This window comes from Bipolaris zeicola, assembly GCF_000523435.1.
Source record: "Bipolaris zeicola 26-R-13 unplaced genomic scaffold scaffold_16, whole genome shotgun sequence".
In the NCBI taxonomy this organism is placed as follows: domain Eukaryota; kingdom Fungi; phylum Ascomycota; class Dothideomycetes; order Pleosporales; family Pleosporaceae; genus Bipolaris; species Bipolaris zeicola.
In genome coordinates this window covers 85,351-110,020 of record NW_006912065.1, presented here as the reverse complement: position 1 = coordinate 110,020, position 24,670 = coordinate 85,351, and the positions used below count along the sequence as shown (strand labels likewise).

Sequence of the window (24,670 nt, the reverse complement as noted above, 5' to 3'; positions counted from 1 at the left end):
TCGATACCATCACAAAGCCGACAGGCAGCAGTGGTGGGGTAGCAATTTCGAGATGATTGCAACTCAGTTGGAAGTGCTAGAGGGTACTTTGATGGTATGCGGACATGGTAAACATTGGATATATCTTACTTGTTTGTATCCCTTCTATACATACTGCCTGAAAATAATTCACTCTTGGACCCAGGGTCTACTTCTTGTTGGTCTTTCCCATAGCAAGCAGCGCATCCTGGTCCCTGATACCAGCCAGCTGTCCTTGTTGCGCACGTTTGACTGTAAGCGCAGCAATGAGCGCAGCACCAACACCGGAACCGTCCTCGGCAGGTAGCACCTCAATAGGATCGTTCTTGCCCTTTCCATACTTGGCTGGCCAGTCCATGATTTCCTTCAGTGCCTGAGCTTGACGGATCTTGAAGTGAGGGTATTTGCTGAATACGGAACCGTCAGCACCAACATGCACCTCGCTCCATTTCTTGTGCTTGCAGATAGCAGAGACACCGCAGGCAGTCAGACGAGCAGCGCGGGTACCAATAAGCTCAGCAAGTCGGCGGATTAGTTCGAGTTCAGGCTTAGTGCAGCTGATACCAAGTGTCTCCTGGAATAGATCGGCCGTATCTTGCAAATTCTCGAAGCGGTCTTCTTCGATCTGGGAGAGAAAACCAGCATCAAGAGAGTAAGGCTTGTCGAGTTTGCTGGCGTTCTGGCCTTGGAACATGGAGCATTCTGTACCCTTGTGAAGATCCAAGAGGACTAGACGGAAAATCTCGCCAAGGTACAAACCTGCAACCATCTTCTCAAAAGTCTGTTGACCTGGCCGAGGCGACTCCTTGTCAATTATAACGTCGTACTTTGTCCGTGGCAGAACTTGATGTTCGTTGTCAAAGGCGCCCCATTCGCAGTTGATAGCCATTGGCAGTTTTGGGTCCAGGTTCATGTGCTTCAGCTTGGGAATAGCACCACACTCCTCCATGTAGGCAGCGTTGCACCCCGTACCGAAGATGCAACCAATTTTGATGCTGGTATCGGTATACGCTGAGGCAATCATGGTACCAGTAGTGTCGTTGACCAGCGCCGCGAGCTTGATAGGCACGCCGCGTTCCTCCAGAGCTGCCTTGAATCCAGGCACAACATCTACACCTTCCACGCCTTGTACATCGAATCCCTTGGTCCATCGCTGTAGGACACCGTGATCAATAGCATCTTGCGAGACAGGGTACGAGAAGGTGAAACCGAGGGGCAGATCGGCGAGCTGTTCGCCCTCGTGGTGGTACTCGATAAATTGCTGGAGGCAGTCGGCGACGTAGCCCCATAGCTCATCAGCAGTTCCAGTCTTCAGCTCCTCGGGCATACGGTACTTTGATTGTATAATCTCAAACTCTCCCTTCTCTTCCGTCAGAGTAACCTCGCAAACACGTAGGTTCGTACCGCCCATGTCAAGCGCAAGATATTTTCCGGTCTCGTTGCCATCGGGAAAGGCCATGCACCAGGTCGGAATCATAGGCTATATGTGTCAGTGTTCTGCTGCCAGCGCTGCGAGTGAGGTGCAACTCACAATGCTTCCACCTTGCTCTGATAGTCCCTTCTCGAGCTCATTGACAAAGTGATCCGAGATGTGCTTGAGCTTTTCCGTGGAGACGACAAACTGCTCCTCCAGCTTCTCAATCTGCTCCTTCAGATCCCGGGGCATGTCCGCCATGGAACCTAGCACAGTTGTCATTCCCTCAGTCTTTGTGGTAGCAGGTTTGGAACATACCCTTGCGGGAAGGGGGTTTCTTTGCGCCTAGCAACACCATGATTGCAGATGTGAAAGTGAAATAGGTATGACCGGTTTTATCGTAATTTATCGTAATAGGCGTTATGTGTCGAGACAAAAGTTGAGGCTAATAGGTGGGGAGCTTCAGTTGCTTGTCAGTGTCGGTACAATGACGATATGCCTGTGGAGATGCTAGGACTGAAGGGAACCGCTCGGCCGTCATGTTCCGCGGGCAATCCCACTTTTTGTAGACGAGATTTGCTTTCTCCACCAGCCCAGGTTGCTTTTGGAAGTAGTATGGGGAGAGCTCAGCTTACCGAGACTGTGTTATCATGCACCGTCCACGGTCAAGTCCGCCAATGGCTTGTAAGGATTATTCAACAAGCGTTCAAGCTCAATCGGGGTTGATGGGGACTGAAGAAGAAGAAATTGTAGGGTGCAATTGGAGGAAGCGGAATCGGGGAGGGGGGGAATGGATACGCTCGAAGCCATGTTGAGCCCCGCCATCCCACGTAACATGGCTGGACACGCCTCCGAGCTTGGAGTGCCGCAATGGACCCCGCCACCTTGTCCACCGCCTTTGCTCAATCCTTGGCTTCGGACTCGATGCTTTTGCTTCGTACAGCACCTCACCGCAACACATTTGCGTGATTCTCAACCGGAGAAGCTCTGCGCATTCGGCATCACACACTAGGAGTCGCTAGTTTTTGAATCGTTACTTAAACATGAAAAGCCAGTATCTGGATACCCAGACACCGGCATAAAAAACCTCATTGTGTTCCTGCACGGGTATCATAACGCCAAGACCCGGGCTTTACGCCATGCCCAATACCAATATCAATCCCCTTGCCCGTCATCATGTGCACGCTGCTCTCATGACACTTTCTGCAAGTGTCCGGGCAACAACTGTCGAGGGCCACCTGAACTAATAGTACTCTGCCTTCTGCTTCCCGCTCCACTATCAAGTCCAGCACTCAGCGGCGCCCCAAAGCCCGCGCTCTGTGGAAAATGTTCGTTGGTTGCGCTCAGAGGTGCGCCCATCATACCCAGTCCCATTCCTCGTCCGGTACTCGCGTTGTCTCCTCCTGAGAACATGGAACCTCCTCCACCAGGCGGTGCTCCAAGTGCTGAACGAATCATGCCCTTCATCCGTATATATTGGTATTTCGATCGTTGAGACGTGTGAGTATACGTTGCCATGGGACGCGGTCGGTGTCGACCCAGGGCGGCCATGATCGAATCTTTCTCTTCGTCGGAGTCAACAGCACCCGAGGGCTCGAGATCTTCGGGAAGAGGAGCATTTGCGTCAATGAGTGATCCTGAAGCAAGGTTAGCGTGTGCTCCTCTCGACACTGGTTGTCAAACGGCATACTTTGTATCTTGGCCTGGTTCTTCTTTTGGTACTGCGCCAACAACATATCGTACGGCAGACTACGTCCCGGGACAGCCCTTTTGAGACCCATGGAATGGCTCTTGCAAGTCAAACTCCTGGCGCAGTATCCACCGTTTGGTAGAGACACACCACATTGCCTCTCGACATCGACTGGCCCTTTGGGTTTCGCGCCCTTTTGCTTGGGTTCGTCCTTCTTCTTCTTCTTTGCATTGGGTGCCTTCTCTGCATCCCCATCAAGCTTCCGCTTCTTGCCCTTCTTTGCGCCGTCCCCATCCATAGAAGCGCCTTTGATGGCCGACTTTCGTGACTTACCACCTTCGTCATCTTCGCCTTTCTCCTTTCTGAGCGCAGCATCTTTGGCCTCCTTGGCTTCTTTCTTCTTCTTGAGCTTCTCTTGCTTCTTGTGGAGACATTCGCGGATATGTGTTGCTGACGATGCGCGAAGCACTGGCCGACGACAGTGCTTGCATTGTACCGTATCTACCTTGTCATCTAACGGGCGGCCGCTAGGAAAGCCAGCGATTGTCTTCTCGTCGAGAGGGTTGATCACAGGCGAAGTCGTCGACGATGCGGGGGCTTTGTTCTCAATATCTAACCTTACATTAGCATAGTATAGACTATATGCATGCACATGGTGCGCTGCACATAGATTTTGGCATACTTGTCGCATCGCTTTCTTTCCAGTTGCCCGGTAGCGATGGTTTAGGCACCGGCTTCTTGATCCTCAACTTGATTTTCGACTTTTCCGACTTTACGACGCCTTTGACCAGACTCTTGTCTAGCAGGCCTGTGGCTCCCTCCGAATTTGTAGGAGTTTCTATAGCGCATTAGTGCCAGCACGCGTGTGGGGTTTGGACACTGCGGCGTGAGCTCACCCTTTCGCGCCCCATTCGCGGCCATGGTCACGGCTGCTTAATGTCGGCGGTGCCCTTTACTGGGCTTCTGAGAGGTTCCCAAGGTCGCCCGGAACGTGATATCAATATTGCCGATGCCCGGTTGCTTGCAAGGAATGAATCCAGATGGGGATAGACGCGCGTGTTGTTGAAAGCCTCGGATCGGTTGTCGCCCGGCGATGACGCGCTAGTCCAAACCGGTCGATACATCACATGCGCGCGCCATGATTGCGCTCTAGGATCAATCACCAAACAGCCTTCAGCATGACACCGAGTATTGCACGCACAGTTGAAAAGTGAATAGTTTTCTTTGTCTCACAAAAGTACATTGTTCGGCCGCTTGTTGCAGTGATAAAACACCATATAGCTGCATATAGTACTGTCAAGTCAGGACAGAAAGCGCAATTCCAAGATAACCACCCAATGCATACCATGGCATACCCAGTGAATCGAGGCCGAAACTTCCAGTCGACCACTCCAGCGCCATGCCATATCCTATCAAACGCCTTGAAATGCATGTACCGTACTCTGAGCGTCATTGCTCTTGGTATCAACGCTCCGAAATTCGCCAGAATATGCTGTTTCGTCATTCGTAAATATACGCAGGTATTTCAACCTTCCAATGTGGCGCTTTCGGGCTTGATCGTGATGAAAGACCTGCAAGAATGTGTAGATCTTGCCGCTATGGTTTTGGAGCAAGTTCACGGGGTTTTTTTTTCACCATGTTCAACTTCTTGCGTATGCTTGTTGCACCTAGACATTAGCGTCCACGGCCCTTAGCCTTGTTCGCTTTTGCAGTCTTCGCTTTGCCCTTCTTAGGTGGCTCATACTCCTCGAAGTGGTTGTAACCAAACTCGTCGCGCATGATGCTGTTGGTCCAGTGGAGACAACGATCCTTGGGGGCCTCGTCGGCCTGGGTCTTGTTTCGCGTCGACACCCGGGGCTTGTTTTCGTCCTCTTCTTCCTCCTCCTCAGGCTTGTTTGATTCTTGTAGATGTTGCTGCATCTTCAGCATGTACTTTGCAATGCGATCACGGAAAGCCTGCAGCTCTTTACGCAGCGCACGTTCCCGTAATCCGCGCTCATCTAGCCAGGCTAACAGCTTGTCAATGTCTTCGGGGTCATCGTAGTATCCCCACTCAGTAGCCGTTGAGAGATGCGTAGAACCTTCCTCGCGCTCTTTGCGCTGAGGGACAGTGTAACCGAAACGCTCCATGTCTTGAGTGAGGGCAGGCTCCTCCAGATTCGGACCCAGTTCATACTCGCTAGGACCCTGTACCCAGATTCGCCCATTGGCGTAGCCATACTCAGCAGTAGAACTGTTCGGGACACCACCAAACGGCATGCCATTGTGTTCAAACCAGTAGTACTTGTTGAGGAATCGATCCTTGCCAAGAATCTTGCTGCGGTGCACCAAGGTCTCACGGAGGTCATCATCAAGTTCGTTGATGTTGGCCTCGCAGTCCTTGAGTTCATCCTTCTTTCTCTCGATCGCCGCTAGAAGCTTTTCCCATTCCTTTTGTTTCTTGTTCCTCTCGGCCTCGGCCTTTGCCTTCTTCACCTTCTCTTTGCGGGCATCTTCGGCGGCAGCCTTGCGCTTGTTCTTGTTTGATGGACGAGTTCTTGTTTTGGAAGCAGTGGTATCATCTTCATCGTTGGTTTCGGCAGCAACCGCGTCTTTGGTGTCCTCATTAGCACTGACCATGGATACGTCTGCTTCTTCGCTCGCCTTGGCATCAGTAGGCGATGCGGGAGTGTTATCAGGCAGATGGATCTTTCGCTCCAAGTCCAGCTTGCAGAGCTCATCGGCTAGTTCCTTCCTCTTGCGCTGATACTCAATCTTCTCTTTCCGCAGACGAGTCATCTCCTGAGCGGCGGCAGTGAGTTGATCTCGGAAGTTCTCGGTGCCAACAGTCAAGCTGAGAAGCATCTCAAGTGCCGAGATGCGGAGATTGACATCCAGGTTGTTGTAATTCTCGGCAATGGTGAGGGTAGTGGGTTCTTCCTCCTCTGGCGGGACCAATTGCGCAAGAATCTCATCACAAGCCTCCTTCCTGGCAGGGTCAAACGAAAGACGATGGAGTAAGGCTACGATGATGGACTGCCATCCGCCCTCGGTGAAGTTGCGCACCTTGCACTGTTCGATCCAGTCAAATTCTGCGACAAATTCTGCAGCCTTATGAATCTCCTTCGGTGGTTCGGGTGTGGGCGTGCGTTGTTTTGCAAGTAGCTGTGCGGCACCCGACTTCCTCAAGCTGCTGCGGGTAGTCCTAACTGGTGGCTCAGGCTCAGGAGTCGGGGTTGACTCGCTGCTGGACTCCTCATCCGACGAGTCGTCATCCATGTTTGGCAAGGAACTCTGAATTTTACCTGACTCGCTAATGATTTGCTTCAATATAGCACAGTGCATCTCAACAAACAGTTCACACTCAACTGTTTCGTGTGAAAAGCGCATGGCATCGACGAAGTCGTCGAACGTGAAAGAGTCGAGCATGTAGACTGTGTCATGGACGTTGAGCGTTTCCCAAATGCATAGCAATGGGCCAATGCTCTTCATCAGAATACCCGTCTTCTTTTCCTCAGGTGGAGGCTCGACTCCATCGGGTACATCATCAGAGAAGAACTTCAAAGGTGGCCTGTTTACTTGAAGACGGGGATGCTTGATTTCGAGATCTTCGCATGGGTACTTGATGTATTCGACAGGGCGAGCTGGTGGAGGTGCTTGTTGCGGCTGTGCAACAGTCGAGGGTCTGGGGGCCTGTTGATGAGGAAATGTGGTTTGAAATGGAAAATTGACTGGATGACCATTTCCCTGTGGAGGCATCTGCATCAGATGGGGAGTTAGATGCGCCGGGAGATTGGATAATACCTGCTGTGGCTGTCCAAAGGTCTGGATAGGCTGTGGCCCGTTATTGTACATCGGCGGCGCATTGAACAAGTACTGCGGTGGAGGGCCATTCAGAGCCACAAAAGGATGGGGCAGATTTTGTTGGGGGTAGGGAGGTGCATTTGAAGAGAAGTTGACGAATGTGGGCTGGCCTGGTCCGGGAGGAAGAGGTGGCCGTTGGCCATTTATGTGCGAACTGTGACCGTTTGATACGTGCGGTGGGTACGGCTGTTGAACCGCCTGTGTGGCGCCGTTAGGTATGCCGTGAGCAGCCTTTCTAGCAGCGATTATAGCCTCCCGTGTCTTATTATCGGGGATCTTGGTTGGAATATCATAGCGCTTGGCTAAACTGTCTTTGACCATCCATGGGGCTTTGAGCCAGTCCTCACGTTTGAGGGCATTACGAAGAAAGGCCTTTAGAAGAAGCTTTGAGAAAGTTTTCTTGTCTCGGTGGAGGTCTGAAGCTTTGTACTTTGTCACGTTTTCCCCAGTGTCTTCCATGGTGATTACGTAAGTGTACGTCCGGATGTTATCGTCCATCGATTGGCCAGTGAACATACTGTGCATTCGACTGTTATCTGTAATCTGAGTGATTGTACCAAATCGGCGTGGATTATCTCCCTCGATAGATACACGGTCATGCAGCATGAATTGCTCCTTGAAATGCTACAAAAATGAATCAGTATCACAGTCTCCGTTGCTTGTTTGGAGATGCAAGCAGCTTACATCGTAAACGTCATTTACTTCAAGGTTTGTTAGCGAAATATCACCTGCAAATATGGAGCCTGAACTTACCTAGGTCGTCTATGCGCTCGTGATCCTGAAACTGGACATAGTGAAGAACAGGAGACTTCAAGCTATCAGGGAAGATGCTATTGATCTCTTTGGAAGCTTCCGTCTGCACGGATGTTACCTCCTCGTCGGCCTTGACGATTATTGACGTGGAGCCTACCTCGCTCTCTTGGGCCTCGAAATAAGTGTAACCGGAATGCCCAGTCGCCTGGCATGTGAAGCTTCGCTACAATCCGATTAGCTGTTTTGCGCCCAATTGTTGGAACTGTGGTTCTCTTGCCTGTTGGTAGAAGTCCAGCCTAGATTGTGTTAGTAACGTCCTTGTGCCTGACGTCATTTCCGTGAATTTCTTACCGTTCGAGGTAGCGCTCATAGTCGACAAAAACCTCTCCAGTCTGCTCGATATGCCACACCTAACCAATAGTCTTAGCATGTATGCTCTTGGGCTTCATCCAGTTATGTGACGCACTTCGGCATTATCGTCGAGATTTTTGGGCCGGGGTTCAAGCTTGACGGGTTTGCGCTTGAAGAGAACCTAAACAATTCTCAGCAGATGTTCGTTTGTATGCTGCGACCTAGTATGTACCATCTTGAAGTGAGCAACAGCTCATGTAGGGCTCTCGGCCTCTAGTGTACCGCGTCGCAAACTTCGGAAGCGTCGCGATGGTCGGAGCGCGTAGGTTGTGCTTTGCGGGGTACAATGTACAAAGAAGTGGAAGCAATCGCCCCTCCACGAGCGACTGTGCGACTCTGTGCTTTTCACGCGTCAGAAAACGATGTTCACAAATTGCTGTCGCACTCTTCGGTGGTCCGAAAAGCGTTCCGAGACGCGTCTTCCAGTTCCGAAAGCGCGTCTGAGAGGTTCGAGGCTGCCGGCAAGAGGTTGGGGCGCGATTGTTGGTCAGGCGGGCGAGAGGGTGGACAGCAGCAGTCGGAGGGCAGTCAATGGGAACAAAAGTGAGTGGAAGGTAGTAGGAGAAGCCCATAGTCCCTTGGCGCGAGGTGCCATACTAGATGCGGTAAGGACCGTCTTCGCACCCTACCACCTACGCCCCGAAGCTACGCACCCCACCACCATCACGATATCGACGTATTTGGACTCATTCTCGTCGTCAAAACGAGGACAACCAGACTGCAGCATACATGCGCCCATTTATAATGGCACGCCAAAGAATTTCTCATTATCAAGTGGCAGTGAAGGCCGGCCATGGAGATGCTCCATGCCGCGAGCCACCTTAAGCAAACCCTTGGGCAGGCTGACCCACTTGCTGGGACACGCCATCGTTATACCCGCCTCTAGTCACACACGGCCTTACTGAACCACGTACAACCAGAGAGGCGTATATTCTGAAAGACAGCGCAATCTCAAAATGACTTGACGGGATGCCCTACCCTACTTTGCCCTTGACATGTACGTTTGTCTCCTCCTGCTCACCAAGTATAATATTTGAAGCTGTTGAGCGCTTAGAATGTCGAAGTGGACACCTCTCGGAAGCTAATCCTCCAAAAACCTTGTTTCCTGCAGGCTTATCTGACTTGATGTGGTATATGTTGGAATGAAAACGAGCTGGCATGTCGACTAGACAAAGTTACTTGAATGATATCGGTGACTGACACAGAAAATGGGCGGCAAAGAGCACGATTAACAATATAAAAATAGCCTATATGGATTTCGGCTTATAAGTCAAAGTACACTACCAAGAAGCCAACCCAGCTACCAACTACACCGATGGCAGAGTAAGAGCTCGTAAACATGAGCGGTAGGAACTCATAACGGGACCCGAATACAAGGCCGTGAACAAGTGAGCAATACGCAATCAAAGGTATCGAAAGCGTTATGTAGAGCAAAGAGAACCGATCGAGCAGAAATATGCGAGGTTTGGGTGATCTAACAGGTTAGCGTCTACTTGGAAAATATCAGGGGTTGCCTACGCTGGAGCTAGCCGGTCAAAGGCAATCAGAAATAAGACAAGCCAAAAGATGGTATAAACCGTCTTGACGGGAAACTCGGCTGCAGTGAACAGTAGCGGGAACAACGACACGTGACCGGCAACAGCCAAGGGCCGAAAAGCCCCATAATATCTGCGATCTTGGAGCGCTATCAGACTGAAGGGAATAATGACAAGCAGAATTGCCTTTTCGTGGACGTGCCAGCCGAAGAGAAACGATGCGTAGCCACAGAGCGTGACGGCGCCGACAAAGGCTTCCCAGGTAGGCTTGAAGAGGAGTCGGAGAAGAACAGGCTGAAGGATGTTAGTTGGGTCGTCTTTGTGGAGTGGCAGCGTGCATACTATCTGCGCTCCGAGCGTGAGGAGGAAGCAAGTCAATGGAACTATGTCGGGCAGCACAGCAAAGGAGGTGTCTCCAACTAGACCTCGCGTTACGCTATTCACTGCCTCCTGGTCGACATGCAGTCCGAGCCGTGGTGCCACTGTCAGCGTTAGTGTTGTCAAGTAAAGGATGGAGATTGTTTTTACAGTAGATCAGCACCCGGTCCGTAAAGGAATACATTGCCCAAACGTTTGGCGCCCAGTAGGCGTGACACAATCCGCGGGAGAAGGGGAACAGGCGACTGACTACTTGCGCCAGCTGACCCCATAGTGCGAACGGACCAAAGGCTGCTGCGAATACCGTAATGATGCCGACTCCTAGTTTGACACAGTTGAAGAACTGGATGTTGAAGTAGGGAAACGATGAGTGATTACCCAGACAATAAACACGTAGGAGATAGACAAAATAGGCCGGGGCGAGATAGAGATAGATGTGCTTGAAGCACAGGAGGGCAGCAAAGAGAAGGCCAGATAGCAGAAGCGTAGAGCTGTTGCGTGCAAGGACCATTGACAATACCAGGATACCGTAGAGAAAGCCATTATACTGGAAATGGATGTGGTCGATGATCAAGAGTCCTGGAGACAAGAGAACTGAGAGAGCAGCAGCATGGGCTGTGACTTTGGACTTTGACGTCTTCACATAGCTGAAACAGACTTAGCACGGTGTGTGTCACGCAGGGGGGGATGGCGGTACAGATGCAAAGCGTAGACGAGAACCAGTTCAGTGAGGATGACGGTAGTGCGCTGGAAGTAAATGGTCTGCCAGCTGTCATAGCCCAGGTCTTTCACGTTGAGCAAGCCAGCGTCAGCATATGGGGCGGCTTGAGACAAGAGCCACTCAAAGTAGGCGAAGAAGGGCGGATAGTCAAGGGTCCATTCCGAAGTTTTCTGTTTGTGCGGTTAGAGGTTGATGAGGGGGCAATGGGTGTGATTGGACATGGTAGTCTGACTTCATAGTACCACTCTTTGATGGGCAGGGAGTGGGTTAGAGCTAGCCAATTGCGGTGGACCTCAAAGTCGGTCGACTTGCTGCCGAAAAAAGGTCAGCATGGAGAGGGTTGAGGCGTTGGGTGTGTGGTGCGGCAGACGTACTATGCAGGAAACAGTAGCACCTTGAGCGCCGTGGCCACGACGGCGCACTGGGCAAGCGACGGATACAGCTCTGCCATGGCGAGACTGACAGCGGGTGAGGGCACAATGGACAGAAAGCACAGATTAAGTTGAGGATCGTAGTCAGAGTCACGTGCTCGCTTACGGGCGAACCCCGGTCGTAGAACGGCGGTGGTTGTAAGTGAGTACTTGGAGTACTTGGGGTAGGAGCAAGCATACCAAGACAAGAGCAGCAGGGCAAGTGCCTGTGTTTTGGAACTACACACACCCACGTCGGCGACTGGCGCGACGAGGGCAAACGGGCGAAGAAGCAAAAGCGGATTCGACCACAATGCAAACGTGAACGGGCGCCAGGGGAGAGAGTGGCTGGCAGGCGGCGCTGACAGTTTCGCATAATGGTGTCTGACGTTTGACACACGGCATAGGCTCCGCTCCGTCTTTGTTCCCCTGGGTGCGAAATGCTCCACGTGAGCGGTTTCTTGCCTCGCATACCTGTTCGTTCCCCCCCGGCACTAAGGGGAGGGGGTTGCAGGTGTTTGGCAAAGTATGCTGGAGACTGGAGCCGCAATTTGATCTGGACCCGCTGGCGCTGGCGGTGGGTAACATGGCAGGGCAGGGCATGGCATAGCACGGCAAAGCAGCACTATAGCATCTACTATGAGTGTGGCGCGCACCCACGATGCAGCGGCATTGCACCATGTGGAGTGGTGGTGTATGTACTTAGGTAGGAAACTTGGCTACCAAGTACCGTTACTACTGCAGAGCATGTATCAGCGTGGTCCGTCTAGTCAGGGACCAGCGCTGCACGTCTGCAATTACCCGCTGGCCGCATCTGCTCGAGGCAAAAACGCTCCGAGCAAGAGACATGGTACACACGTCCTCGTCGACGGCACGCGAGCCATTCCACCCAACGCCCGCGGCCAACTGAACTGGCCGACTGGCACTGACTGACATTGACACAAACACGCATTCACTAAACACTGGTACACGTACACCCACCCCACGGCAGGGCGGCGCCTGGTGTCGAGGGTGGCATTGTCCGATTCAGTGGCGGGCCTGCGCGTTTAAAATAAGCAGAGCGCTAGCCGTCCGCTTTTGGAGGCCTCATTTGCGCCTGCCTCCTAATGGACCCTGCTAGTGAGCATTTCTCACCGACCTCCTCCTGCTCTCTCCTCCCCACCGTGTCAGGTCGCATCCCTCTTCTTCGATCCCTTCATTCATTACCTCCTCTTCTCCCCCGCATCGACGCTCTTACGCTCTTGCACAAGGCGCGCTTCTTTGCCCTTCCTTCTTGTCCTTGTCCTATCGTTTGGTGCACGTATCAACACAAGCCACGCGGGTTTCTTCTTCGCCAGCTCTCGGCCACAGCATTTAATTGCCTTTCACCCCCCCGCTGCTGCCATTGGCCTTCCATCTTTACCTCGACCGTGTCGCCTCGCTCGCCCGCCGCCGCGAACCTGTGCCTGTGCACTCGGCTTTCCTGCAACCCATCCAGTCTTTGCCTGGTCTGGTCCACAGCACTCGCCGCCATTGTGCCTTCCCCAGTGCGTCTCCTCGCCTCCTTTCGCTTCTGCGCCATGTCAGACTAACCTCGCTCCCCCAGATCGCTTCTTACTTATTGTAATACAGCATCATACTTCGCACCTCTAGCGACCATCCTGCAACCGGTTGCACCTTCCCCTTCTGCCATACATATTTCGTCGTCCGGTCCAACGAGTCCCGGGCGCAGTAATACATCTTCACCACGGCGGTTCTATCTCAAAACCCGCGGGACAGCTTCAGCCTGCCCCCGCACCTTCTTGATATGCAGCAACACGACGGTGCCCCTACCGCGCCTAGCGGTCCCCGTCTTCAGACTGGTTTCCCCAGGCAGGTCAATGGAGGCCATCACGGCTTCTCCCACGGTGCCTTTGCTACCAACCAGCCCGGCTACGGTGACAGGCACCCGGAGAGGGCCAACAACATGTCCATCAACACTGGCAGACTTGCCCCGGGCAACCAGAATGGCGCTGATTTGCAGACTCCCGGAACCGGTTTCGACATGAACTTCACCCCTCTGCTGCCTTCGCAGTTGCTTCTCGGCAGCCCTTTCCAGCCCGGTTCTCCCTCTGCGTTTGCGTCCCCACAATTCCAGAATTTTGCCCAGTTCGCGAGCCAGAACCAATCGCAGCAGCAGAACCACCAGTCTAACCACGTTGGTAGCCCTCTGCAGCAGCCTCTCTCGCCCCAGCTGTACCAAAACATGGTTTCTCCTACAAGCGGCTTTTTCGGTGGCCCACAGTCTCCCACTGGAGGCTTTTCTGGTTTCGGTGCGCAGGGCCTTGGTGGCCTCGGTTCCTCCATGCCAATTGCCCCTGGCCTAGTCTCTGGAACCAGCAGGACCGTCTACTTGGGCAACATTCCCCCAGAGACATCTGCGGAGGAAATTTTGGGTCATGTCAGGAGTGGCCAGATCGAGTCTGTCAGGCTTCTTCCTGATAAGAACTGTGCCTTCATCTCGTTCTTGGATAGCAGCTCTGCTACGCACTTTCACTCTGATGCCATCTTGAAAAAGCTCTCCATCAGGGGTCAGGACATCAAGATCGGGTGGGGAAAGCCTTCGCAGGTACCCACATCTGTGGCCTTGGCAGTACAGCAGTCCGGCGCTTCTCGTAACGTCTACTTGGGCAACTTGCCAGAGGATGTTACCGAGGATGAGCTCCGCGAGGATCTCAGTAAGTTCGGACCCATTGACACTGTCAAGATTGTCCGAGAAAAGGCTATTGGTTTCGTTCACTTCTTGTCGATTGGCAACGCCATCAAGGCTGTTTCCCAGCTTCCCCAGGAGCCCAAGTGGCAGGCTCCTAGGCGTGTATACTACGGCAAGGATCGCTGCGCATATGTTTCCAAGACGCAGCAGCAGAACGCTGCTCAGTACTTGGGCATTGCACCTGGATATGCACACGTTTTGAACGGCGCGGACCGTGATATGATTTCCAACGCCCTCGCCCAGCAGTCCGTAGCTGCGGCTGCAGTAGCAACCTCTGCTGGTGGTGTAAACAACCTGGGTAACCGAACTGTCTACCTAGGCAATATCCACCCGGAGACCACCATCGAAGAGATTTGCAACGTCGTGCGCGGCGGCCTTCTTCACCACATCAGGTACATTCCTGACAAGCACATTTGCTTCGTTACATTCATCGATCCCACTTCTGCAGCGTCCTTTTACGCTCTCAGCAACCTACAAGGTTTAATGATCCACAACCGCCGTCTGAAGATTGGATGGGGCAAGCACTCTGGCGCTCTTCCCCCAGCCATTGCCCTTGCCGTCAGCGGCGGTGCTTCCCGCAACGTGTATGTTGGTAACCTCGACGAGTCTTGGACTGAAGACCGTCTGAGGCAGGATTTCTCCGAGTACGGCGAGATTGAGTTGGTCAACACCCTGCGCGAGAAGAGCTGTGCCTTTGTCAACTTCACCAACATCGCCAACGCCATCAAGGCTATCGAGGCCATCCGAGGCCGCGAGGAGTACAAGCGGTTCAAGGTCAACTTCGGCAAGGACCGATGCGGCAACCCTCCCCGCCAGATGACCAACCAGCAATCACAGTCTCAGCAAGCCGGCAGTGATGGTCTCCAGTCGCCTTCACCCATCAACGGTCTGCACCCCAGCCGTGCTGGTGCGTCGGTCTCACCCACTGGCTCTGGCGCTCCTGGCTCTGGTCAGAGCACCAATGGACAGTTTCCCTCTGTTCAAGCTCCTGCTTCGGGCAATATTCTGAATGCGAGCAGCAACAACAACCCGTTGATGATGTATCTCCAGGCCCAGCAACAACAGGCTCAACAGCAACAGGTAGAGGCCAACATGCAGCAGCAGCAGCAGAACCAGCAGCAACAGCAGCAGTCGTTCCAGTCGCCCCAAGCTGCCTTCTACGGTGCTGACTTGAACACATCTCAGCCTCACCACTCGCACAGCTCTCACCAGAGTACCTCAAGCTTTAGCCTGATCAATGGTACATCTGCTGGTGGCTCAGGAACAACCACTGTTGGCGGTCTTCTTGCGCCCTCGAACCTTAACTCTCGTGGTCAGCACTCGCGCGCTGTAAGCCTTCCCGCTTTCACCCAAGGGCCTTTCAACCACTCTATGCCTCAGACCCAAGCTCCTCAACAAGGATCATTTGGTAGTCTGAGTTCGGGCATTGGTGGATTTGGCAGCGGCAACGGTGGTTACGGCCTTGCGATTCAAGGTGATGGTGGCTTGCCTGGATGGGCTGAAGAGGAGGTTGGTGCGCAGTAAGCGCCCATTGCCATTTTGGATACTCGCAAATGTCATGTTCACATTAGCGACATCCGATTCAAATCTACGACGTCAACCTGTTGGTTACCACTCACCACTTACCTCCCTTCTCCTTTCTTTCTTTTTGCAAATCTTTTTGAACCTAGGGTACTCGCGGAAAGGGCGTCGCTCTATTGATCTATCCAGGATCTGACTCTTCAACTATGTGTTGTAATTTGAACATGCGCGTTCTTTGCCTTAATACTTGACCTTACCACCTTCGCTTTCTCTTTCTTTTCTTCTTTCTTTCTTTGATTCTTCTTCTTTTTTTCTTCATGGCTTGACATGTTTTTGTTCATGTTTGTAGTTTAGATACCTGTAGGGATACCTAGGGACAAATAGGTGTAGGGGCATGAGACTAGCACAGGGTCGACATGAGTGTCTAGGCTGGAGTTCGCCAGTGATGTTGGCAATTGAATTTTGTAAAAGCTCAAGTGTGTGTAATGCTCTTGTTTAGTGATGAGTGCTGAATACATGTGCAAGATCCTTTCCCTTTCACATGAATTAAGCGTGACTTTGCTCACTCAAAAACAGAACACCAACATTATCTAGATGAGGCTTTTGTGTATTGAGATGCCATGAGAAGACTCTTGTCGTATACATGCTTTCTTGATTAGAATATATGCGTATCTCTAAGCTAGTCTTTTGACGATCCCTACTGAGTAACCGGCTACTTGGACATAGTCCACGCAGCATGCCGACGGTGGAACGTTTCGCATAACCCATATATGTAAAGGTGAGACACCGAGTGCTGCTCTATCCCGTCCAAAGAACACTTCCCCCCAAAAAAAGGAAGATAAGAGGGTGACCGAGTTGAAAAAACCTCAGCCCCGGATTCTCAACGCATCACACCACATATGCACAGCCTGCTCGCGCTGCTTCTCCCTCTTGACCTCAGCCCTAGGCACCATCATGAACTCCTTAACTTCCGAACGCCCTAGATCCTTCCCTTCCTTGATGCGATTCCAGCACTCACGAATGACCGCCTGTGCATACTCGAAATCAATATCGTTCTGCTCGCCTGCATCCAGCGGTGCCCCGTTCTCCACAGCCGAGTACGCAGCGTCAGGTCCCTCGTCTGCGTCTTCTGCACCGACGACGGTGGTAATACAGAAGACTATGCCGGGAGAGAGCATTGCGCCGGACTGAGGTCCCTCGCGTGTGGCGCGTAGTTCGCCGAGCTGGATGGTGCAGAGGCCCGCGGTGTAGGACGTCCCGTCGCGCACGGAGAGTACATGGCGCTGTGCCCAGAGCGCCGAAGACTGGTTCCGTAGCATCGAGGCGTGCGCGTCTTGCTGGCGCAGCGGTATCGAAGCGGTTGTCGCAGGTTGTGCGGCTGGCTGCGCGTAGATGTATGCTCTGTTTGGAGCGAGGGTGGAGAGGTGCAGCATGTGCTGGTACGAATGCGGGTATGGCGCTGGTTTACCGTCTGCACCGACGGGCGCCTGGTACCCTGGGGGTATCACGTCGCGGAATGCGCGGTAGGAGAGGGACCATGGTGGTTGTCGGGTGGCGGTTTGGAAGCTCGACTCTATGCTTTGGGTGAGGGTGTTTACGGTGGAGAGGGCGGCCTCGACGCTTGTGGAGGGGTTGGAGATGAAGTAGAGCCTGCTTTTGTTTAGTTGTGGTTTCAATTGAGAGTTTGGGTAGATAGCTAGAAGGCTTTTGCTTACCCGCTGTACTTCATCGTGGAAGCGGAGGAAAAATTAAAAAAAAAGATTGCAGGTCGGGCGATATATTCTCAGGCACCGCGGCTGGTGAGAGGCCGGACATGACGGAGCCGGTGGTTTGGGGATCGGCGCATGGGCGGCTGTCTTGCACCACCCCCTGCTAGCTTCAGGGTCGGGGGACGCGCGACCGCGTCGGGAATCGGCACTCCAGCCTTGTCGTCTCAACCATGGGCTGGCCTGGCCATGCAGCTGCCATGCGTCTCCTGTCTCTCCCATCCCCATCTTGGCTGCATCGGTGTCCTATCTTGAGCGTTTGAACGCCGCCCACTACATATTTTTTATAGAGTTTTTGTCTATTGAGATTGTTCCAGCTCGTCTTTCCCCGCTTCTTCTGGCTTTCCCCGCCGCTATCTGCATCCATTACGGCACCGCCGTTGCACTTGACTACTTCAACTTTGCTCTTATTTTTAGATCGTACACCTATTTTGATCCTTTTCACTACATGAGACTCCCTCCATAGACTTCCCTTGGCTATCATGAGCCCCATTGTTCGACGCATTATTGTACTGTTCGTCTCCACGACATTCTTCATCCTCGCCTTTCGCCAACTAGGCGCTCAAAACGGACTTCCATCGCCCACCTTTACCTCGTCAAATCGCATTACAAACCCTGTAGAATGGAAAAACGTTCCATTGCATCATCCAGTCGCCTCACTGGCGCCGTGGCCGACAGGCTCGCCTGCTGCCATCCCCAGGATACAACATGAGTTTGGAATCGAGACGGAGCACAACAAGGCAGAGAGAAAGCAGAGACAGGCGGCGGTGAAGAAGGCCTTTATGCATTCGTGGCGGGGCTACAAGCAGCAGGCATGGTTGCAGGATGAAGTGACTCCGGTGACAGGAGGCTTCAAGAATGGCTTCGGGCAGCGTGCCGCGACCCTGGTGGATGCGTTGGATACACTGTACATCATGGGGCTAGACGAAGAATTTGAGGAGGCAGTCCATGCAGTCAAGAAGATTGATTTCACCACTACGGCTGTCCAACGGCTGAATGTGTTTGAAACAACCATTCGCTATCTCGGCGGTCTGCTCAGCGCCCACGATTTGAGCAAGGGGAAACATTCTACACTGCTGCATAAAGCAGTCGAGCTAGGCGATATGTTGTACGCCGCGTTTGACACGCCGAACAGAATGCCTGTGACACGGTGGGACTGGGAAAAGTAAGCTTTGTGTGCCTCGTGTGTGCAACCAAACTGTATACTAACGACCAACAGCGCTGCTCTGAGTGGCCACCAAGAAGCCGATGCGCAGGCGCTCAGTGCGGAGATTGGATCGCTGACGCTGGAGTTTACCCGTCTCTCGCAAATTACAGGCGACCTCAAATATCACGATGCAGTACAACGCATCGCGAATCTTCTGGAGAAACACCAGAGCCGGACCAAGATACCTGGTCTATTTCCTATCCTTGTCAGTCCTTTCCGCGAGGAGTTTGATTCTCATGGCTCCTTTACTATGGGTGGTATGACGGACTCGCTGTACGAGTACTTGCCCAAGCAGCACTTGCTTCTCGGGGGAACAACGGATCAGTATCGAAAGATGTACGAAAATGCCATTGAGCCAGCCAAGAAGCATTTGTTCTTCCGCGCCATGGTGCCTCACAATCAGCACATTCTGGTTCCAGGAAACGCGCGAATTAGTGCTGCAGGCTCAATCAAGCTCGAGCCCGACGGTCAGCATCTGGCATGCTTTGCGGGCGGCATGGTTGGCCTTGGTGCCAAGATCTTCAATCGCACTGAAGACATAGACATCGCTCGCAAACTGGTAGATGGCTGTACCTGGGCGTACGAAGCTATGCCGACGGGAATCATGCCCGAGACGTTCAGCCTGGTGCCGTGCTTTGACGATGAAGACTGCGCCTGGGATGTTTCAAAATGGCATGACGCTGTTAAACGCTCATATTCCAGTGCGCTGCATGCACAGCATTACGACGTTCAGGATGTGATCAAGGAAGAAGGGCTTCAGCCAGGCTTTTCAAGGATTGAAGATCCCCGGTTTCTACTACGGTGAGGAGTTTGCCCTCTGCCCTTTATTTGTAACTTCATCTAACACGAACACATAGACCGGAAGCCATCGAATCGGTTTTCATCCTCTACCGCATCACCGGCGATACTGCCCTGCAAGATACTGCCTGGCGTATGTTTGAGTCCATTGAGAACGCTACCATGGCAGAGTTTGCCCACTCGGCTATTGCTGATGTGACTGTGCCCAAGGGACAGGGTCCACTTAAGCTGGACGAGTGCGAGAGTTTCTGGATGGCGGAGACACTCAAGTATTTCTATTTGATTTTTAGCGAGCCGAGTCTTGTCAGCTTGGACGATTACGTCTTGTAAGTACTGGGCTCTGATCTATCCGCGACTATATTTTGATTGTGACAATGCTGACAATTGGATAGTAACACTGAGGCACATCCGCTGCGCCGTCCAAAAAAGACTTGATAATCTGAACATTTTCAGTGAATGACCTACAATATGAAGGAGATCTAGCCAATGTACATGTGTATATATGATTATAAGAGTGCGAACACGTTTTGCTTTGCCTCTTAGCAATATATCTGGAAAGTACATCTGAGAAGGATTAGGGGAACGCTACAGTCGAAATTCCATATAGACATAGACAATGGCCTGTTTGCCCCGCCGTTACACGATACGCAGAAATGCATGGTATATGCCAAGACTTTCCTGATTCGATTTAGTGTACGACAGCTGTACTTTAGCAGCTTAGTAACACCTAAAGCTTATTAGTAACTCCTCCTCTTGTTCTGTGTCAGCGAGATGTTGTATTTCAAATCCATGGTATGACTGGCTATAGACAGTGGAATGCGGGGGTGTTTTTGTCCGACTGCTACAGTGCCGATAGCCCTTTCAAGCACAGTGCAGAAACAAACCCAGGAAACACCTATCTATTTGCTGGATGTCATCTATCTTACGACGCGAGAGGCTGACTATGCCCGGTGCATAACAAGTAAAGTTTGGCCAAGAAATTTGCTGGTGATTACATTCTTCTTTGATGGCAGCTTGGCCTGTAGCTTGGAGATGAGATCGTCGACGAACAGTACCGGATCACAAATCGTTGCAGTATATAAATTCTTTTGGTCTCGAACTTCACCAACTCTCTATCCATCTGTCAATTGCAAACTAATCCGGAGTCGACTATCCATCTGCACAGAATCATGACAAAGACAATCGCTGTCATCGGCGTGACAGGAAACCAGGTGAGTATGAACTAAAACCCACCACCACCCCAACATTGTTGCACAAGACACTGAACATCTCAGGGCTCATCCGTCGCCCGTGTATTCCTCGCCGAGCCCGGATGGAAAGTCCGTGGCATCGCCCGGGACCCGTCCAAGCCCTCTGCCCAAAAATGGGCATCCCAAGGCGTCGACATCGTCCCCGGCAACCTGGACGACGTCAGCTCCCTCAAGCGAGCCTTCCAAGGCGCAAACGTAATATTCGGCGGCACAGACTTCTGGGGCCACCTCAACGACCCCGCCACGCAAAAGCTCGCCGCCTCGCAAAACCGCACACCAAACGAAGTAGCATACGACCGTGAGGTATCCCAGGCGAAATCCATCATCGATGCCGCTGCCGCCAATCTAGCCACACTCGACCGTTTTGTACTCTCCACTTTGTCCGAAGCGAGGAAGTGGAGCAACGGGACGATCAAGTGGAACTTGCATTTCGATGCCAAAGCCGAGGCGGTGAATTACCTCAAGTCTACGTATCCGGATTTGCTGGCGAAAACAAGCTTCGTGCACTTGGGGTACTATGCTAGTAATTGGAAGTCGTTTAGTGGGAGACCCACGAAGCAGGCGGATGGGTCGTTTGTTGTTAGTTTGCCCATGAGTGGGGAGAGGAAGATACCCATGGCGGATCCGGTTGCGGATACTGGTAAGATATTCACGTCTCTTCTTCTTCTTCTTCTTCTTTTTCGCGTCGGCTTGGTTCTTTTTTCTCTTGTGCAGAGGCTAATATGTTTCAAAAAAGGCCATTTCACCAAGGCATTGGTCGAATCGCCTCCAGGTATTGTTCTGAGCGGCGCCGGCTCGTTCATTTCGTTTAATGAGTGGTGCGAAATCTTTGGTCGCATTAACAATGTTAAATGCGTCTTTCAGATTATACCTCGCAAGGCGATGGAAGAGGCAATGGGACCGATATACGGGCTTGAGATTGCAGACATGTTTGAGTACTTTGACAAGTATGGGTTTGATGGTGGGGCTGACGTTGTCTTTCCGTGGGATATGGAGGTCAAGGTCAAGTATACGACGATGGAGGAGTACATGAAGGGTGAGGATTGGAGTTCTGTGCTGTGAAGACCTTCTTGGGCGGAGGGTGAATATACCATGGGTAGTGTACCGATCGAAAGCTTATTCTTGTTCATGTGACGATGATCCTGGCGCGACAATGCTTTGTCACATATTGTCGACCTGTACGATTTCTCCTCTTTGTATCACCACGATCTTCTATACCGAGGTCATAATCAGGACAGGATCTTCCACATAGAAGGCTGGATGCTTACATTTCCGTGGGATGCGGGCCTAGTTGAGTGCGGGGTACATGACACGCGCGGTTACTAGTGGCAGCCGTGACAGCAACGATCGACTCTGTCACCCACATCTTTATCCTCACATATGTACTCTCTTATAGCCCAAAATCTGGCTAGCTACATGCAAGGGTCACTGGCGGGCTCCGGAAGCGTCTCATCGCCCGACAATTGGTCAGCAACCAGAGCGTTGCTTTTTTGTATCTACCAAGCCGTTTACCTCATCGTCCCTCTGATAACTCGATGAGATCAGTCCACTTTCACGCGAGCCAGATATCCAAGGTCAATTGCACATGCTGCTGCTTTTCTCTTAAGAACCTTACTTTTTTTATGCAAGCCCATTGCAGTAAGGGCTCATATGGTGCAGGAACATTATTCCGACTTGGTCAAATGCATGTCACTGCTCAGAGCAATTCACTAACCTTGACTACCGGATATCAGACCACTACGGCACTGCAAATGCCGTCCTTCCCCAATCACGTCGTTCCATGCCAACGAGTAGAAGGAAAGTCTAGAATGCCGATAGTAACCTTTGTACATTGCCGACAGCGGCAAGGCGCTCAAGTCAGCCGCGCAGCATGCACCGCACAGGGCTCGACTGAGAACTCGATCGATTGGTAGGCCAGTGAAAGATAGCCAACTCAATCTGCGCGCTCCTCTGCCAAGAGGATTGGGATTTGGATACTAGACCAGGTTAGCTTCATGCGTTCGCGCAGCGATCTACGCTGAGGGCACCCCCACCAGCATTATGCTGATGCTGTGCACACGGCGATACGGACCTATAAGTTGCAGTCGTCATCCATGGGGTAGGATGTGCCATATGCGATCGCCTGCGTATCATCGCAGCCTGCTGATGGCTCTTTTCCCGGGTAGTCGTGCATGGCACCTTGTAATACATGTACTTAAGCGGAAGGCGCCCCGCAGGTTGCATTGATAAGGAATCTGTATCTTGTTTTGCTTGCTGTGAAAGGCGGTTGGCTTGATCCATGCTAGCTTTCGTTTGTTTTATCAGTGTGTAGACGGGCTGGGCCTATCTTGACGATTTCAGCTTTGGGGCCGTACAAATCACTTTGTCCCGCCACATTTTGCGGGTATTCTGAGGTGGAGAGAAAATTATCGGTACCAAAGAACAAAGGAAAAAGAAATCAAGAAATCAGTGGTCTGAGATGCCGTTCAATCTTTTGCTGCTGCTGGGTGCGGCTTTCCTCGTTGGCTCGGCTTTGGCCCTTCTTCGACGAAGCAGACGCACCATTCTCCTTGAGCGACTTCGCGCTGGCGGGCGAAGAGTATCAGGAGCGAGAACCCCTCCAAGATCTCTTTCACCCAGCCAAAAGACGGAAATTCCTCTCGAAGTTGACTACTCTGATTCGTTCCCACCATCACGGCGATCAACCCTAGTCGGGATCTTGAAAGATGAGGAACTCGACGAGCCAACGGAGGACTGGACGAAGAACATGCTGCCAATAGAAACGTCGTACTCGAAAGCCGACGACACAAAACGTCTCCCCTGCGGGTTTTCCGTCAAAGAGATCAAGGCTCTCGGCAACTTCCCTGACTATGCTACCCTCAGCGGCGTACCACTTCCAAACCCATGTCCCGAGTTTGACATAAACAAGGCACTACCTCGACCATATCGACCGTTCCGATGGCCATACCACCAAACCATGTGTAAGTTATCTTCCTACAAAAAAAAACAAGAAACACCTATGAACTTTACTAAGAACCAACCCAACCAGCCCTCAGCAAACTCCAACCGGACTGGTGGATCGAGCTCGAAAACACCTACATAGAACGCATCCAACAACGCAAAACCCTCTTCACCCAACACGGCACCGACGTCCTCGACGCCCTCCCGGGCTCCGAGCTCGCCTGCAAAGAACTCATGGAAACAGCCGTACAATTCCTCTGCGCCCGCTACCCGCACTACTTCTCCCTCTCCGCCGACAAGTCGATGCTGCAAAACCGCATCTTGAACTCTGAAACCAATCTCTGCGCTACACACCCGTTGCACGTGCTGCTCGACAATGTCCCCGAGGACTTTGCCGTCATGCTGCGCGATGAGCGCAGCGGCCGCTATGTACTGCGCGCGGGCGTCATTTGCAGTGCGTTGGGCTGGAATCTAGGGACGAAGCTGGGCAAGCATCTTGCGGATATTCATGCGCCGATTCCGGATTATAAGGAGAAAATGGCGTTTTCAATGGATAGGTATGTTTGTTTCTCCTTCTTTTTTTTCTTCTCTCCTTTTCCATCTAACCCCCCCCCCCCCATCCCCTTTCCCGTCCCAAAAGCGAAAGTAGAACAGAAGAAGGAGAAGAAAGAAAATGTCAATATGGAATTGAGTAGTAGATTGGAAAGGGGGAAATGTTTTGCTAACGTAATGTGAAAAAAAAAGATACTTCTCTAAAAAACCAACCGACAAACCCATCCAACGCGGCTCCTGGGGTCTCGAAATAAAGACCCCGCTCTACGCCCCTCCTTCCTCCCCCCTCCTCACCCACCGCACTCACCAACTCCCCGCCTCCCTTCTCCCGCTCTCTGACATCCACTTGCGCGTAGACTGGCAAACGCTCCGCCGCCTCCCACTATCAGGCGCCGTGATATTCAACTTCAAAGCGTTGTTCACACCAGTACAAGAGTTCAAGGATGAACCCCGGGTCCCAGGGTTACTGTTGAAAGTGTTGGAAGAGGGGAAAAAGGAGTTGATGGAGTACAAGGGGACGTGGCATGTGGAGCATGTGGTCAAGGATGTGCTAAGGGCGTGGCATGAGGAGCAGGTGGCGAAGGGGTGGGTGGAGGAAGGGTGGGAGGCTGAGACGTTGGGGGAGAGTCCGTGGTTTGAAGGGTGGGAGGGCAAGTGGAGGGGGATGCAGGGGTTTTGATAGGGTTGGTTGTTGTTAATGGGGAGAAGGGTGACTTGAAGGAAAGCTGTTTT

The 24,670-nt window shown here is 52.2% G+C and overlaps 9 protein-coding genes across 9 annotated transcripts; 4 read left to right on the top strand and 5 right to left on the bottom strand.

Moving 5' to 3' along the window:
* Window positions 1-187: 187 nt before the first annotated feature.
* Window positions 188-1,714, bottom strand: COCCADRAFT_86083 (uncharacterized protein; the record flags this gene model as incomplete). The annotated part of the gene is made up of 2 exons (XM_007710290.1): window positions 188-1,498; window positions 1,550-1,714. The coding sequence occupies 2 exons, from the start codon at window positions 1,712-1,714 to the stop codon at window positions 188-190; spliced, it is 1,476 nt and encodes a 491-aa protein (XP_007708480.1).
* Window positions 1,715-2,623: 909 nt separating this feature from the next.
* Window positions 2,624-4,043, bottom strand: COCCADRAFT_33504 (uncharacterized protein; the record flags this gene model as incomplete). The annotated part of the gene is made up of 4 exons (XM_007710261.1): window positions 2,624-3,069; window positions 3,123-3,734; window positions 3,805-3,960; window positions 4,019-4,043. The coding sequence occupies 4 exons, from the start codon at window positions 4,041-4,043 to the stop codon at window positions 2,624-2,626; spliced, it is 1,239 nt and encodes a 412-aa protein (XP_007708451.1).
* Window positions 4,044-4,796: 753 nt separating this feature from the next.
* Window positions 4,797-11,214, bottom strand: COCCADRAFT_86069 (glycosyltransferase family 57 protein; the record flags this gene model as incomplete). Its single annotated transcript, XM_007710289.1, has 13 exons — window positions 4,797-7,589; window positions 7,650-7,666; window positions 7,719-7,936; window positions 7,982-8,014; window positions 8,070-8,128; window positions 8,185-8,250; window positions 9,516-9,603; window positions 9,648-9,958; window positions 10,007-10,146; window positions 10,193-10,689; window positions 10,740-10,933; window positions 10,996-11,074; window positions 11,138-11,214. 13 exons carry the CDS (start codon window positions 11,212-11,214, stop codon window positions 4,797-4,799), a joined length of 4,572 nt encoding a protein of 1,523 aa, XP_007708479.1.
* Window positions 11,215-11,908: 694 nt separating this feature from the next.
* On the bottom strand, window positions 11,909-12,169 carry COCCADRAFT_86178 (uncharacterized protein; the record flags this gene model as incomplete). The annotated part of the gene is made up of 1 exon (XM_007710288.1): window positions 11,909-12,169. A coding segment is annotated over one exon (261 nt), but the record flags the coding sequence as incomplete, so codon positions are not given.
* Window positions 12,170-12,959: 790 nt separating this feature from the next.
* Window positions 12,960-15,428, top strand: COCCADRAFT_86150 (uncharacterized protein; the record flags this gene model as incomplete). Its single annotated transcript, XM_007710287.1, has 1 exon — window positions 12,960-15,428. The coding sequence occupies one exon, from the start codon at window positions 12,960-12,962 to the stop codon at window positions 15,426-15,428; it is 2,469 nt and encodes an 822-aa protein (XP_007708477.1).
* Window positions 15,429-16,291: 863 nt separating this feature from the next.
* COCCADRAFT_33501 (uncharacterized protein) lies at window positions 16,292-17,154 on the bottom strand (the record flags this gene model as incomplete). Its single annotated transcript, XM_007710260.1, has 2 exons — window positions 16,292-17,075; window positions 17,141-17,154. 2 exons carry the CDS (start codon window positions 17,152-17,154, stop codon window positions 16,292-16,294), a joined length of 798 nt encoding a protein of 265 aa, XP_007708450.1.
* Window positions 17,155-17,673: 519 nt separating this feature from the next.
* Window positions 17,674-19,631, top strand: COCCADRAFT_86055 (glycoside hydrolase family 47 protein; the record flags this gene model as incomplete). Its single annotated transcript, XM_007710286.1, has 4 exons — window positions 17,674-18,356; window positions 18,411-19,199; window positions 19,256-19,522; window positions 19,589-19,631. The coding sequence occupies 4 exons, from the start codon at window positions 17,674-17,676 to the stop codon at window positions 19,629-19,631; spliced, it is 1,782 nt and encodes a 593-aa protein (XP_007708476.1).
* Window positions 19,632-20,365: 734 nt separating this feature from the next.
* COCCADRAFT_33499 (uncharacterized protein) lies at window positions 20,366-21,508 on the top strand (the record flags this gene model as incomplete). The annotated part of the gene is made up of 3 exons (XM_007710259.1): window positions 20,366-20,407; window positions 20,471-21,086; window positions 21,183-21,508. 3 exons carry the CDS (start codon window positions 20,366-20,368, stop codon window positions 21,506-21,508), a joined length of 984 nt encoding a protein of 327 aa, XP_007708449.1.
* Window positions 21,509-22,904: 1,396 nt separating this feature from the next.
* On the top strand, window positions 22,905-24,617 carry COCCADRAFT_86138 (uncharacterized protein; the record flags this gene model as incomplete). Its single annotated transcript, XM_007710285.1, has 3 exons — window positions 22,905-23,406; window positions 23,475-23,943; window positions 24,131-24,617. The coding sequence occupies 3 exons, from the start codon at window positions 22,905-22,907 to the stop codon at window positions 24,615-24,617; spliced, it is 1,458 nt and encodes a 485-aa protein (XP_007708475.1).
* Window positions 24,618-24,670: the final 53 nt, after the last annotated feature.